Source organism: Papilio machaon, chromosome 3, assembly GCF_912999745.1.
Source record: "Papilio machaon chromosome 3, ilPapMach1.1, whole genome shotgun sequence".
Taxonomy (NCBI): Eukaryota; Metazoa; Arthropoda; class Insecta; order Lepidoptera; family Papilionidae; genus Papilio; species Papilio machaon.
In genome coordinates this window covers 7,479,302-7,495,412 of record NC_059988.1, presented here as the reverse complement: position 1 = coordinate 7,495,412, position 16,111 = coordinate 7,479,302, and the positions used below count along the sequence as shown (strand labels likewise).

The 16,111-nt window shown below is 30.5% G+C and overlaps 4 protein-coding genes across 4 annotated transcripts; 3 read left to right on the top strand and 1 right to left on the bottom strand.

The window, feature by feature from the left end:
* Window positions 1-136: 136 nt before the first annotated feature.
* Window positions 137-1,776, top strand: LOC106719603 (protein-serine O-palmitoleoyltransferase porcupine). The gene is made up of 2 exons (XM_014513975.2): window positions 137-278; window positions 370-1,776. The coding sequence occupies exon 2, from the start codon at window positions 414-416 to the stop codon at window positions 1,734-1,736; it is 1,323 nt and encodes a 440-aa protein (XP_014369461.2). The 5' UTR covers window positions 137-278; window positions 370-413; the 3' UTR covers window positions 1,737-1,776.
* Window positions 1,777-7,286: 5,510 nt separating this feature from the next.
* Window positions 7,287-9,039, top strand: LOC106719623 (torsin-1B; the record flags this gene model as incomplete). Its single annotated transcript, XM_014513997.2, has 6 exons — window positions 7,287-7,476; window positions 7,545-7,819; window positions 7,908-8,059; window positions 8,170-8,315; window positions 8,449-8,596; window positions 8,798-9,039. Coding segments are annotated over 6 exons (1,041 nt in total), but the record flags the coding sequence as incomplete, so codon positions are not given.
* Window positions 9,040-9,918: 879 nt separating this feature from the next.
* On the bottom strand, window positions 9,919-12,026 carry LOC106719613 (autophagy protein 5). Its single transcript, XM_014513988.2, has 5 exons — window positions 11,751-12,026; window positions 11,425-11,630; window positions 11,095-11,219; window positions 10,775-10,975; window positions 9,919-10,613 (listed from the first exon to the last, which is right to left on the bottom strand). The coding sequence occupies exons 1-5, from the start codon at window positions 11,904-11,906 to the stop codon at window positions 10,507-10,509; spliced, it is 795 nt and encodes a 264-aa protein (XP_014369474.2). The 5' UTR covers window positions 11,907-12,026; the 3' UTR covers window positions 9,919-10,506.
* A 271-nt stretch (window positions 12,027-12,297) lies between these two features.
* On the top strand, window positions 12,298-13,495 carry LOC106719614 (ribosomal RNA small subunit methyltransferase NEP1). Its single transcript, XM_014513989.2, has 3 exons — window positions 12,298-12,659; window positions 12,765-13,008; window positions 13,147-13,495. Exons 1-3 carry the CDS (start codon window positions 12,516-12,518, stop codon window positions 13,467-13,469), a joined length of 711 nt encoding a protein of 236 aa, XP_014369475.2. The 5' UTR covers window positions 12,298-12,515; the 3' UTR covers window positions 13,470-13,495.
* Window positions 13,496-16,111: the final 2,616 nt, after the last annotated feature.

Genomic DNA, 16,111 nt, shown 5'->3' with positions numbered 1-16,111 from the left:
CACGGTCACAGACTGCACAACCGAGTGCCATGATAAAAGCAAACTGACATTTGATTTTTATTCTTAGACTTTTTAGTCTGTAAGTGTAATGTTTTGCTGTCTAATTCAAAATATATTTATTCTGTTTCGCTTATATATTTCAAGTTTAAATTTTAAAATCTTGCTAAGATAAATAAACTATATGAAAATTAAATGTAATACGCCGAGGATAATGTTTTGCTGTATTCACAAACATAAAATCATTCAACATACCTAATCGAAGAACAAAGTGCATATATGTTTGTATTTATTATTTTAGGACAATTAAAAACAAGACATTTTTATTTGTTCCCCGGATTAAAAGAGTTAAAAACGAATTATATGTTTTAGATATCAAGTATAAAGAGACATGCTAATGGTCCAAGCCAGTTAATATGGATGAAGAAGATTATATTGAGAATACCTGGACTTACTTTCTATTATGTGGTGAACCAACTTTGTACGAAGGTCTTCGATTTGCAAGGGATATAATAATTGCGAATCTAACGTTGCGTTTAATTATTCAGTGTATATCTTTGCCACATAATGGACGCCATTGTTTATCTTTGCTGATTGGCACATTTCTTCTTTATTACAATGTTGGATCAGCTGTAATATGGACTTTAGGTCTTATAACTGGAGCTTATTTTGCGATTACTTTTTTAACGTTAATAACAAAACAATGGAGAGGTTTTATCATAACATTATTGGTAATACTATTTATAGTACTCTGCGAAGTGTTTGTTGTGAACCCAAAAATGTGGCAACAAATAAGAGGTATTCAGATGATAGCAGCAATGAAAATTATATCTGTGGCAATTGAACTGGACAGAGGTTTGTTCAAAGAGATGTTGAATCCTGTAGAGTTTGGGGGATATTTACTCTGTCCAGCAAACAGTATTTTGGGTCCATGGATACAATTCCATACATACTCTTCATATCTCGATGTAAAATTTTTATCTCGCAGGTGGGTCAAATTAATTATTATTAATCTTGCTCAGGCTATGTTATTTTTAATTTTATCTAATTGTATTATTCCTTGGTACATAGATGATGATACAACATTGTGGTTGATGTCCTATCGTGATGCCCAAGCTTTTCGCATGTCTCATTATTTTGTGTCTAGTATGTCAATTGTTTCAATGTTAAGTGCTGGTTTTGGTTTAACAAATGATTGCCATTTGGATATAGAGGTTACTAAACCATTTTTTATTGAGTTACCAAGGTCTTTGGTTCAGGTTGTTATATTCTGGAACATACCTATGCATCAGTGGTTGAAAAATTACATTTTTAAAACATGCCAGCCTTATGGTCAATTTATTGCAATATTTACAACATATGCAATATCATCACTTTTACATGGCTTTAATTTTCAGCTATCTGCTGTTCTTCTTAGCATAGGTTCATTTTCTTATGTAGAATATAATCTTAGATATAAAGTTGCATCAGCATTGGAAGTATGCTGTTTAGCAAATCCATGTGCAAAACAATGTGAACATAGATATAAGAAAAACAGTTTTATAGCAGTTTTAATGAATACATTTTTTTCTGTAATAACAATTATGCACCTTGCTTATTTAGGAGTAATGTTTGAAGCTTCATTTACTGTTCAAGAATCTGGTTATTCATATTATCACACTATAAGTAAATGGGAAAATCTGAATTTCTTTAGTCATGGCTTTGTAGCATTTATGTATCTAGGATACTTAATGATGTAAATCTTGTAATTCTAATAAGACTGATATGCGCACCTTTACAATTTAATTTGTAATAAGTTTTTTTATTGTTAGGAAATCATAGACATTCAGTATTCAAATTTGATAATTACTAATATTTCTTGTACACAATATAACATGATTGTATTTGTCATGATTCAATTGTTTAAATAAATAATACTCATTTTTATACCATGTTATTCAAATATTATATTAAGAAGTTTTCCTTTAACTTATTGACTGGTACCACTTATCAAACTTTAAGCACACCCTACACATATCCCATTTATCTACAGCTAGCTTTAAAAACAAATCTAATAATAAATGTAGCCTATGTTAGTATTTCTAAAGTAGCTTTCTAATTGCAACATAATTTTTGTAATCGGTCCAGTCGTTTTTGTGTTAATTTATAACAACAATGAAAATCTTTACTTTTTATAATATGTATTACATAGATAAAAATTTATAAAAAAATAAAATAGCGCAGTTTTGTTGCATATTTAATTGCTATTGGGATTACAGTTAAATGTGACATAATACAGTTAAGTGGCTGACATTAAGGCTATTAAAAGGTTAGAGCCATTGAATAAATCCATTACAAACATTAAAATGTCGTTTTACTTGTTTGTCATGTGTTCTTACTACTACTTCATATGTTGCATTACTAACATATGAAATTTGTATTCTATAATTTAATTCTTCTAATGATAAACTTTCTACTTCTTTAGCTGAATGGAAATATTCAGGTCTGGTATATAACACAGTGATTTTGTAATCTTTTGTTATTTTTTTTATTACTTTCAAGAAAGATTTTATGTACAAATCCATACTACATATTTTATAATTTTGTTCAGACCAATAAAAAGCTGTCAATGTGTCAAAAATAACAAAAGATATATTACAATTTTTGAGTAAAATATTTTCTAAATTTTGTAAGGTTACATAAAATTCAGTAACATCAAATATTTCCACAAGAAATAATTTCTGAAGTGAAGCTTCGAAAAGAACGTCTGTGTCATTTATATCTAAATTACAATCTGATGAACTTTCCGTTAAACATTTTATAAGTTTACTTTTAAAAGTTTCTAACAAAATGCCGATATTCAAGTTGCCGTCAGTACTAAAAATCAAAATTCCCGCTTCTACCCCACCTAACTCCGTAGGAAGTAACGACTGACATATTATATCGGAGAGGAGACTGGAGATATTTGCGTCACTAAATATTTCAATGACATCCCCTTGCTGTGGTCCATTTTCAAATAATATTGGATAAACATTTTCAATACCCGGTTTTTTCAAAAGTCTCGCCAATAACTGTATCCCTGATTCGACTTTAAATTGTTTTGACATTTTGTAGTTGGTGGTACCGGTATGTCCCGGTACGTCTAGTTTGTTCAAATACTATTCTTTGCACTTCTACAAATAATTCGATTTATGTTTATGTATGTTACAATTAGTTTAGATTTTATATATATTCTTTCGGCTGACAAGTGACATCAAATAAAGAAAAAAAAAATAAAGAAAACACAAATAAGGATGGGCATTAATTCAACGAACTAGATAAATTAACCGTTAACCGTTTTGCATTCAACTAGTTCTTTTATATTTCCATCGCCAGACATCGTTTTCTTTTTTTTTTCAATGTATACTAATTAACTACACCACCTCAATTTCGAATTTCTGTATGTTTTATTTCTTAATGTAGTTTTTGTTAAAGACACTGGTTGAAGATTTTTAACTACATCATAGAGTTTTTATTTACTAGATATGTCATATGTCACTATATTTTTTATTAGTTATGTCAAGTGTCATTGTTTTTCTAACTTTTCTTATAATATTAATTTTGATTAAAATAAATCCTTAAATACGGACTTTAATAGTTTTAAATAATAAAATAGGAATAGAAAGAACCAATTTAATTTATATTGTAATTTGAAAAGAATAATCATTGCAATGAGATTGTTCTATGAGAACAATCATCGAAAGTCGAAAGATTTAAAAACACCTCCGTGAAGTTGGCCCCCTCACTTTAATTTTTTTAACTTTTTTTTACGCAAATCGTTTGAGAATCGTTTGAGAGGGTTTGAGAGAAAAGAAATATCGTTTGAGAGTTCCTACTTTCTCCGTAAAAACAATTTCAAATTCTAGTGTGAAGTTGGCCCCCTCACTTTACTTTTTTTTATTTTTTTCAATGCGAATCGTTAGAGAGTCGTTTGAGAGACATTAAGAGAAAAGAAATATCGTTTGAGAGTTTTTACTTTTTCTGTAATAAATATTTTAATTCTGGGCATCGAAAGTTACAAATCGATTTTCCTTTTTTTCCGAATTAAATATGGCAATCATGCACTTGGACGTTTCAAATTTATTGTGTAGGTAGAGAATGGTAAGAGAGTGATTGAGAGAAAAGAGAAATCGTTTGAGAGTTAATACTTTTTCTGAAATATATATTTCAATGTCGGAATCGAAAGTTACTAATCGATTTTCCTTTTTTCCGAAATAATTATGGCAATCATGCATTAAGACGTTTCAAATTTTTTGTATAGGTAAAGAATGATTAGGCAGTGATTGAGAGAAAAGAGAAATCGTTTGAGAGTAGATACTTTTTCTGAAATAAATATTTCAATTTCGGAATCGTAAGCAACAAATCGATTTTCAAAAACTTACAAATCTCAAAAATTTAAATATTTATTTCAGGAAAAGTATCTACTCTCAAACGATTTCTCTTTTCTCTCAATCACTGCCTAATCATTCTTTACCTATACAATAAATTTGTATCGTTTATCCTCATGATTCCCATATTTAATTCGAAAAAACGGAAAATCGATTTGTAGCTTTCGATTCCGACAGTGAAATATTTTTTTCAGAAAAAGTATTAACTCTCAAACGATTTCTGTTTTTTTAATTACTCTGTAAGCATTCTCTACCTACAAAATAAAATTGAATCCTCTAAGTGGACGATTGCCATATTTAATTCGGAAGAAAGGACAATCGATTTGTTAATTTCGATTCCGAAATTGAAACATTTATTTCAGAAAAAGTATTAACTCTCAAACGATTTCTCTTTTCTCTCAATCACTCTCTTACCATTCTCTACCTACACAATAAATTTGAAACGTCTTAGTGCATTATTGCCATATTTAATTCGAAATAAAAGGAAAATCGATTTGTAACTTTCGATTCCGACATTGAAATATATATTTCAGAAAAAGTATTAACTCTCAAACGATTTCTCTTTTCTCTCAATCACTGCCTAATCATTCTCTACCTACACAATAAATTTGAAACGTCTAAGTGCATGATTGCCATAATTATTTCGGAAAAAAAGGAAAATCGATTTGTAGCTTTCGATTCCGACAGTGAAATATTTTTTTCAGAAAAAGTATTAACTCTCAAACGATTTCTGTTTTTTTTAATTTCTCTATAAGCATTCTCTACCTACAAAATAAAATTGAATCCTCTAAGTGGATGATTGTCATATTTAATTCGGAAGAAAGGACAATCGATTTGTTAATTTCGATTCCGAAATTGAAACATTTATTTCAGAAAAAATATTAACTCTCAAACGATTTCTCTTTTCTCTCAATCACTCTCTTACCATTCTCTACCTACACAATAAATTTGAAACGTCTTAGTGCATGATTGCCATATTTAATTCTAAATAAAAGGAAAATCGATTAGTAACTTTCGATTCCGACATTGAAATATATATTTCAGAAAAAGTATTAACTCTCAAACGATTTCTGTTTTCTCTCAATCACTCTATTACCATTCTCTACCTACACCATAAATTTGAATCGTCTAAGTGCATGATTGCCATAATTTTTTCGGAAAAAAAGGAAAATCGATTGGTAACTTTCGATTCCGACATTGAAATATATTTTTCAGAAAAAGTATTAACTCTCAAACGATTTCTCTTTTCTCTCAATCACTCTCTAAGCATTTTCTAACTACACAATAAATTTGAAACGTCTTAGTGCATGATTGCCATATTTAAATCGTAATAAAAGAAAAATCGATTTGTAACTTTCGATTCCGACATTGAAATATATATTTCAGAAAAAGCATTAACTCTCAAACGATTTCTCTTTTCTCTCAATCACTCTATTACCATTCTCTACCTACACCATAAATTTGAATCGTCTGAGTGCATGATTGCTATATTTTATTCGGAAAAAAGGAAAATCGATTTGTTACTTTCGATTCCGACATTGAAATATATATTTCAGAAAAAGTATTAACTCTCAAACGATTTCTCTTTTCTCTCAATCACTCTCTTACCATTCTCTACCTACACAATAAATTTGAAACGTCCAAGTGCATGATTGCCATATTTAATTCGGAAAAAAAGGAAAATCGATTTGTAACTTTCGATGCCCAGAATTAAAATATTTATTACAAAAAAAGTAAAAACTCTCAAACGATATTTCTTTTCTCTTAATGTCTCTCAAACGACTCTCTAACGATTCGCATTGAAAAAAATAAAAAAAAGTAAAGTGAGGGGGCCAACTTCACACTAGAATTTGAAATTGTTTTTACGGAGAAAGTAGGAACTCTCAAACGATATTTCTTTTCTCTCAAACCCTCTCAAACGATTCTCAAACGATTTGCGTAAAAAAAAGTTAAAAAAATTAAAGTGAGGGGGCCAACTTCACGGAGGTTTAAAAACGGTTTACAGCTCTAGTGAATTATCAAACTAATCATACTGTTCATAGTGTTTACATAAACAATACTGATTACACGATTCCAGTCTAGTAATTTCTGTCGAATCGTCAAAATCATTGTGGGACTTGCTCGAATATTTGTGACAAGCGCCATCGTATCATCAACGACAAATTTGTATTAAAATTTGCGCTCCTATCGGGCGTACACCAAAAAGCTCGTACTAATTTTGAGATAATTGACGTGACGAAGACGCTTGTCACAAATATTCGTGCTAGGCTCTAAGTAAGCCTCTTTGTCCACAAAGCAAATATAATTCAATTCAATTTTCAAGCAGTGACTTTTAGGAAAGCAAATATATGTTTTCGAAAGTAATATTGTATCCTTGCGTCGCAAGTTATCTATTCGCTCAGTCCTAGCATAGCATCTACATGTTTAAATTTGCTCCGCTAATTATCGCAGCAACTTTTCTTACCTGCAGACTGAGTAGGCATTATTAAAATTAAAGTTGGCTGCCATTCCTGTTCTGGACTGATTAGTCACAGGATCTAGTGTGTTTACGTTTTCCAGTTTGTTTGTCAGCACAGACATCGGTCGCTACTGGTTTGCAGGAATGGAAACATGTAAATCGTGAACATAGTCTCCAAGACCGAATTTATACTCTTTGATTTGTATTCTTTTGAAGTTTGACGAAAGGCTAACCTATTCGCAATGTCATTTTAAAATTGTTATTGGGCTTGGGCTATCGAAATAAAATCTTTTCAATTATATTAACAAACATATAGGAAGAGAAATACTGTTGAGTAAATAAAAAAAAAATCCTTTAAAATAATTGGTTGAAATATATAATACTTTTTTAGTACAAATATAATAATGCTTTATTTCAAGTTAAGATTCTTTCTTTTTTATATTTTATTATTAGTATTAAATATTAACTATGTTGTTACTGAATTTATAACTGCAAGTATTCTCGGCGGTGTCGTACTTGGCGGCGGTTTGTTCGGATGGAATACGATGAAAGATTATACCTACTGTCGTTATGTGGAATGTTGCAATGATAAACATGTACCATATAATTTAAGCAGTAAGTTTACTTCTTAATATGTATTTTAATGTTCCATTCTCTGCTGAAATTCTATTACTTTTTTACAGGATTAAAAGTGTCTCTCTCTCAAAAGATGTTTGGCCAACCACTTGTGAATGAGTTGGTTAATATTTTAGTAGCTCATAAGGAATCTATAAAAGATGTAAATCGACAAAACAAGAAAGCTCTTGTTATAAGTTTACATGGCTGGTCTGGCGTTGGAAAAAACTATGCCGCATCTATGATAGCAGATGCAATTTATGCTAAAGGCATGCAGAGTCGTTTTGTAAAGATGTTCATGGGTAAGAAAGATTTTGACTGCAGTGATATGGAAAAATCTAAAGTAAGTCATATAAAATCCCAACAAAGGTTTTTAACATCGGTGGTAGAGAACACTAAAAGACTTATCAGGCCTCTTCTACTATTTCCAGAAAGAATTGATGGCAACTATTAATATGATAGTAAGTAGTTGTCCTACATCATTAATAATATTTGATGAGATTCATGACATGTGTCCAACAATTTTGGATACTATAAAGCCGATGCTAGATCATCATCATGCTGTTGATGGAATAGATTACAGGTAAATGGTTTTATTTGGAATATTATCGAATGATAAATTTTTATTATAATTCATTAAAATATTTTTTTATGGAGGCACATTTTTATTATAACACCACACACTTATTACAGGAACAGTATATTCATTTTTATATCTAATATTGGAGGGCCACAAATAGCTACAAATTTGTTAGAGCTATATGACAAAGGAATAAAAAGAAATGAAGTAGAGTTCCACCATTTCGAACCTATAATAAGGCGTACATCATATTACACAGGTAAATCTATTATGTTCATTAATTATGAACAATTTTACATTTTAACAAAGTGTAAGTTATTGTTCCTTTTCATCAAAACTCATCGAAAAACATAATTCAACTAATAATTTAATGTTTTGTTGTCTAAATTTAGGTGGTTTTGAAAAGTCATCTACAATAGCTCAGCACTTAATAGATCACTACATACCATTCTTGCCTCTGGAACAGCATCATGTGGAAATGTGTGCCTTAGCGGAATTCCGAGCCCTTGGCGTATTACAGCCCACCGAAGAAATGATGTTGTAAGTTATTCAATCATTATATAAATGAACTATACTATAATAAGATAATTGTACAGGCTGTAAAAGTGCATATTATACATAAAAATTTAAAGTTACTAAGAGACACATTCATCACCACCATCTTGCCGCATGAGTTTAATTTCATACAAAAAAATCAAAGGATATAAATATTTTTATATTCAATACTTAAAATCTTTGCAGAGATGCTCTATCAATTATAACATACGGACCCAGTGAAGATCAGCCCATATTTGCCAATAATGGATGTAAACGATTTGTAAAACACATTCCTTATGTGATACAAAAGTATAAACCAAAAGATGAATTATAAAATTATTGTTAGCACTTTTGTGATATAGTTTTACAGAAATGAAAGCTTTAAGCTAATGGATAAAGCTCAGCTAAAAGCTAATGTTAAGATGTAATTTTTTTATTTGTTTTCTGATAACACCTTTTTAAATTAGTCTATTTATATAAAGAACTTGTAAATACAACCATTTTCTGAACTCCAATATTTAAAGAGCGTAATTAAGTCTGACCAAATCTTGATTTTTTATTCGTAATAATTGTAGAATATTAACAAAAAAAATCAGTTTTATACATTGCGAAAAAAATTATATTTAGTGAGTCAGTTTTACTCAATTTAACTCTCGTCGTTTTAATATTTATTGTGATTCTGTGGTTCATCACAAGTTTTTTAAAAAACATAAAAATGTTCAAATTTAAAGATTTGTAGATTTAGAACATTGTATCATTTTATTCCTTAAGTTTTTTTGGAATTTTATTAAATATGACGCTTATTATGTCCTGATAAAAATTATCAATGTTCATTATAATCAGCATGTATATAAATCACAAAATACTTTTCTTTTTTATTGTAAATAATAGGTTGTTAAATACAGGTAAAAAAAAGTTCTAATTAATTTGTGAGATATTTATTCCAGCTTTTACAAGCTAAGTCCTTTTTTATACTTTACAAAGCTTACAGGGAAGATTTTTAGGAAATGCTTCATATTATTTAAATGCAAATAAAATTATACCATTACATTTTGTTGCCATTACAAAAAATGAACGAAATATCTCATTATGGCATTTTTTAACACTAATAAAAATTTATTCAATGTAAATATGTAATTTTCACATTGATAGCTTTCATTTTTTTATTTAATAAATAATGCAAGCTGCACCCAGGAGCTTATATCTTAGTGTAACGTTAACTTGTTTAAACGAAAAAAAAAAATGTAAATATTGTTAGAAATAAAAGAATATCTACTATATTTTTTATTTTATTTAACCAATTCTTTAATGAATACTGATATTTACTTTCCATTGTTTGATAACACATGTTTTTTGGCAAAATAATACAGAAGAATATTTCGATTGCTCCTATGAATAAGGGCCAATGTGTAAACTGACAACTTTTCAGGAGAGGCTCTCAAAGTTTCAACCATAATGGAAAATAGGCAGATTAGGTTCTTTTACTTCAGAAAAAAAATAACAGTTACACCTGCAACTAAACTAAGAGGTAGCTTTTAACACAAAAAAGTTATAAATCATCAAATTGTTGCTTTGGCCCTTACACATAGGATCCACTAATTTATGTTTCACAAAAACGAATAATAAACTTCTGACCTTAGGAAGTGGACTGAAGTTGCCTTAAATGGATTTGTTATTGATTTTAACTGCAAAAGATCAAATATATTTAAAAAGCTAATATAGTACATTAAGTTCTTAGTCTCATATGGGTTATACTTCTAATAAAAAATATAAAAATATTAAGTTATTATAAAATGCCTTGCCCGAAGCTTGCTGAATCTTTAAGAACTTTATGCAAGTTGCATTTAAAATTCCTCTTATCTCATTAGTTCCAGATACAATTTTTTTAAATAAATATTGAATGCTTTATGTATTTAACAAACACATAAATGAAGAAAATTATCAGGATAGCTCATATGTTCCGAAAGCCACTGCAGTGGTGTGTCTGGTGGAATCATTATTCCGTGTGTCCTCAAATTAACTGAAAGAAAATAAAAAAAATTAGACATGAGAATTTCGGAAATAGATTTGTTTTTGTCCTTGATAATTTTGGCATATATTTGTTTATTTAGAATCCAATATTATTATCTTTAGCTGATTTGAATCTTAATTTTTGACAATGAATAAAAAATTGAGGCACACCTTCACTTTTTTCTGGAAACAATTCCGATATTAATTGCTGCAGAACTTTCCTACTGCCGTCATTGTTTTTTGGGCTCACTAAACGCTGATTACATGTGCCATCATCAGAATAAACCCGTATAGGAACATGTTTAAATCCTTCATTTTCTCCATGTGATTCCATTAACCTTCTGTTGATTGCCCAAAATTGATCAAATTTATCTAAAACCAGATATAACAGAGATTATACATCATTAACACATTTAATGCCACAATTGCTATATATCAATTTGAACTCCTGAGGCGAGTCGGGTACTGATCATGTTAAGAGAATGTTTTACCATTTTGTAATCCTAACCATAATTGATTGTGATCCTTTTTTTGCATTGTAGACATCACTTGTCCTCTATGTTTGAGTACATCTGCTTCCTTGATTGTTGACATAAAGTGTGCTTCAACAACATCTCTGAAAACAAGAAATGATATTGAAGATATGATATTATAGTTTCTAGTACATGATTTTCAAATATAAAAATGAAGTCATATCAACAGAGGTATAAAAATTAAAATATTGAAAAATATGGCAACAAATCATAAGTATCACAATATAACTATTGAATTAAAAAAAAAATTGACTTAAGTATATAAGTTGCATTTAATTTAGATCATACTTATTCGGACATCGGAGGAGTATGCTCTCTGGAAATTTTGTAAAATGTACAGTCAATGTCCAAGGCAATTGTGGATCACTGCCACAATAAAGGTCATACAGGAACCCAATAGGATAATGCCACTTCAGTGGTTGTCCATTATAATCAAGCCACATTTCATTGTCTGCATTTTCTTGAGAAATGTAACGAAGGAAGTGCCTCTTCATCTGTACAAAATTAATGAATGAACTAAATGTAATGCATGAATTCAATACAAGTCTTTATAATTTGCTAACATTTTATTAGTACATCGAGCTGTTAAAACAGTAATTTGGACACCAACTTACTTTATCAGTTACTAAAGGGAAGTAACTAAGCCTGGGAACCATCACATAAAAAGGGTCTGGTTGTTGTATTTCCATTATTTCCTCTTGGTCCAATTGAAAACAAATGGGCAATTTTCCATCCCATATTTCACGAAGAACCTCTCTATCGTTTGCCATAGTTTAATACCAAGGTATCTATATGTTAAAATATACGTTAGGTTTTGTTTTTGCAACACTTTAGAGCTTTTTAATATCGATTATTATTGATCTTTTTGCAATGTTTTGCAAATCAGGAAACAGCTGATATCAAAGACTAAACAATTGTCAATAAACAAGTCTTTGACACTTCAGATTCTTTTACACTCTTTATAAAAGATGAGCCCAAAAAACAATCAAAGATTTTTTATTATTATTAATTTATCTGAAAAAGCAATAACAACATTTTGTGAATAGCACATTTAGTCCTAATGGACATTTAATAATGTGGTTAATTTAAAGAACAAAGATTTCTTACCATATAAAAGTTTAGCTTTATGAAAGTAAAGTTGACACTCGTTAGCTGTCAATGTCAAAAACCATCAAATTCAAGCACGTGGGATTTTAAAGTTTTGTTTTTATATGGAATATGTGCTGGAAAATATAAATCTGTTATGATATTGTTAAGCTTTTTCGAAAAATTGACAAGGGGTTAACGGAAAATATAACTAAAAGCATATTTCACTTAGTACGACTTCAAGTTATCTAACTTCGACCTTGTAAAACGTGCCTGTAAATTAGATTTCAAAAATGGGGAAGAAAAGGAAGTTGGCAGCCGATAAAGATGACTTTGAGTATGATCCTATACCTAAACATTTAGTGACATCACATATAAAGAAGCAGGAAAAGCGTTTAATTGTAATATTAGAGAATGCTCAGCTTGAAACTGTTAAGGTGAAGATAAAGTTTTAATTTTATTTTGCGTTTAATTTATTTTGTTTGTTATTAATTTCTCGTATAAATTTCTATATTTAAAACATTTTAAAATTTATATTTTAGAATGGTAACAGTTTTGAGCTTCTGAACTGTGATGATCATGCTGGTATATTGCGTAGAAACGACAGAGATCCTGGGTCATGCCGGCCAGACATCACTCATCAGTCATTATTGATGTTGATGGACTCGCCTTTAAACAGAGCTGGTCTATTGCAAGTTTATATTCACACAGAAAAAAATGTACTGATTGAAATCAATCCACAGACTAGGATACCAAGGACTTTTAAAAGATTTGCCGGATTAATGGGTGAGTATCCTGAAATTAGTTGTTGATTTAACAATTTATTTTTATTCTGAATAACAAGTTAATTTTGACTTTGTATTTTTGTACTCAGTTGTTAAATGATACATTGCAATTTAATTTAATGTTTTGTTTTAATTTCAGTTCAACTTCTTCATAAATTTGCAATAAGAGCATCTGATGGACCTATGAAATTATTAAAAGTTATAAAGAATCCTATAACATCACACTTACCTGTAGGGGTAAGAAAAATAACAATGTCATTTAGCTCCAAAATGGTACAAACGTGTAGAGATTTAGTACCAAAAGAGGAGCCAATAGTACTTATAATTGGTGCCATGGCACATGGCAAAGTGGAAGTAGATTATTCTGAAGATGTTATATCAATAAGTAATTATCCATTATCAGCTGCCTTAACATGTGCAAAACTGTGTACAGCATTTGAGGAAGTTTGGGGAGTTGTGTAATAAGTATAACTATTAAAGATTTTAATTATGAGAATATTTGTTTTATTATTTTTTAAGATCATAATAATTTATTTGTTGTTATACAATTACATATCAGAAAAATTGACACATGTTAATTAAAAATTAAAATAAATTTTAAAGCCCTAGTGACTGCTGCGGAACTGTAGGTAGAATCGCGGACATGTAAGCGAAAATGGTATGGACATGATGTAATTTGTACTCGTTTTCAGAAAATGGGCTGAAGATTACCTTGCAACAATGTTATAAAACAGATGTTACGATAGTGGAAACCGTAACACTGTCAGAGATAATTATAAGCCAGCAAAGACTTGCTCTACAGCTTATATATTTGTAAGAATTCATAAACGGTAACCAATTTTGGCACTTAAATCGCTTAAAAATTCGATAATTTATTATTATGAAAATATTGCTCATAAATTACTTCAGGCGCTTTACAAATATTATGTGTGAAAGGACATTATAAAATTATTAGCTTTTGTATGCGACTTCGTCCGCGCGGAATAAAAAAACAAATTAGCAGGTAGCCTACGCGCTATTAAAGACCATAATCTATTTCTCTGCCAAATTTAATGCAGATCCGTTTTGCCTGCTAACAAACATACATCCATCCAAAGTTTCACATCTGTTTAATCTTACTAATATTATAAATGCGAATGTTTAAATGAATGGATGCTTGTTTGAAGGTATCTCCGGAATGGCTTAACGGATCTTGATGAAATTTGGCACAGAAGTGGTACATAGTCTGGAAGAACACATAGGCTACTTGTTACGTTTTTTTTAATTTCGCGCGGACAGAGTCGCGGGCGAAAGCTAGTTTAAAATATAAGTAATATCTATGTATACTTAGCATAGATAATACAATATTATACAAAGTATGATGACGAAAAGCTATAACCTAAAAAAATAATATTTTCTGAAGTGCATTTGGCAAACTAATTGTAAGTAGACCCGAGGGCTGTACAAAAACTGCGAAGCTCCCTGCAGTAGCGGAAATCGTACGACATCCGCCAAATTAGTAACAGGCGGTTCAAACCTTACGCACAAATTTACAAAATGCCCAATTAGTACAAAATGGTTTATTTTTTGTGCATACAATCCCGTTGATACCTTGTTAAGTTTTACGCCCCTTATTAACGAGACTAATATTCTTCAGTATTTTCAAATTTGTGCCATCATTGGATTGCATTTCGAAACGTAGCATTAAATCTTGTAACTATCGATATTATAGCCCGCAGCCATAACAAAAAAAAAAACTCGGAAGGACATCATATGTTAACTGTCTATATTACGGTTATAGGTATGTAAACATGTAGGTTATATCGCAGAATTTCCAGTCTAAATGGCCTATTCACGATTCAACAAGTAGGAAGGAGTTATATTAGTTTAAAGCGTTGACCTAGAGATTAATCGTTCGAGTGAAGTTTGGTTCGAGCCAAGAAGTAGCGTTTGTATACTTAAAGTTTCTCAACAAAGCTATAAGAATTTATTAAACGCTTTAGCAAGAGCCGAAGGGACAACGTTCGATGTAAGTGAAGGCGGCATGCAATGAAAGCGGTAACCGTCGCCGCCGCCGCTTGACGCGCCACGCCGCCCGCCGCCGCTTGACGCGCCACGCCGCCCGCCGCCGCTGCGGGGACTAGATTCTCGACAACTTGCCGTAAATGGTATCGGTACAGTTTTACTCCGTAAGCCAATTAGCCTTACAATAACATGAAACACCTACGACCATAAATATATGCATTACGAATTGTAATGCAGATTTTATCTTAGTACTTACCTATATATATGAACTAACAGCTGTTAATTTAATATTAACACTTCCATTTATCACAATTTAACTTTTTTCTGTTGTTATGTATGTGCTCTACAATATGTGGAGCTTCAAAATGCCAAAAGATGGCGCTAGACATACCAATGTGATTACTGATTAGGAATTTAAGTTATCAATGCTCTATGAAATATACTCATTGCCCTATTAGTAAAAGTATTTAGTTTATGTAATGAAAATAAATACAATATTGCATCACACACTTGACAAGGAAAGACAAGACAACAGTAGTTCGGTAAATGCAATAAGCGAAACATTAAACAAGCTGCAGGAGTCGAGGATTAAATATCAATTGCGGACAAACTGATACAGAGTTGCAATTCCGCGAATTTAGAAGCCGAACAGAACAGATAAATGATAGGCGTGATTGTTTGTATTATCGTAGAAATGTTTTTTTTTTAAATTTTGCAGTGTATCAATGATGTACTGACGAAAGTGCCAGAATTAACACTTATGTTTTATTTAATGTTTACTTTTAGCAATATATGCTACCAATATATGTAACAGAACATACGGTATACTTACTGTTATACTACTATAAAATTTATTAGGATTAAATGAAGTCAATAAAATATACCGATAAATCCTCTTTGGATGTATAGAGACAATACAAAGGTAAAAAAATATATATCTATCTCAACAGTCGAAAAATCTTAAACATTTGCCATAAAATGTAGCTTTTAAAATATATGTTATTCCGTTTATGTAACAATATATGAGACCGCGACAAGAAACAACATTCATGTCCTTATCAAAGGAAGCGGCAACCACGTGGAATGCAGAACTGTTCGCT

Bases quoted from the DNA above. Each gene is read 5' to 3' on its own strand.
- LOC106719613 (XM_014513988.2), bottom strand. From the start codon at position 11,906: ATGGCAAACGATAGAGAGGTTCTTCGTGAAATATGGGATGGAAAATTG. The intron at 11,631-11,750 runs GTAAGTTGGTGT...AATTTTGTACAG, and splicing joins TCCCTTTAGTAACTGATAAA to ATGAAGAGGCACTTCCTTCG. The intron at 11,220-11,424 runs GTATGATCTAAA...TCTTGTTTTCAG, and splicing joins CTCCTCCGATGTCCGAATAA to AGATGTTGTTGAAGCACACT.
- LOC106719603 (XM_014513975.2), top strand. From the start codon at position 414: ATGGATGAAGAAGATTATATTGAGAATACCTGGACTTACTTTCTATTA.
- LOC106719614 (XM_014513989.2), top strand. From the start codon at position 12,516: ATGGGGAAGAAAAGGAAGTTGGCAGCCGATAAAGATGACTTTGAGTAT. The intron at 12,660-12,764 runs GTGAAGATAAAG...TTTATATTTTAG, and splicing joins CTCAGCTTGAAACTGTTAAG to AATGGTAACAGTTTTGAGCT. The intron at 13,009-13,146 runs GTGAGTATCCTG...TTTTAATTTCAG, and splicing joins AAGATTTGCCGGATTAATGG to TTCAACTTCTTCATAAATTT.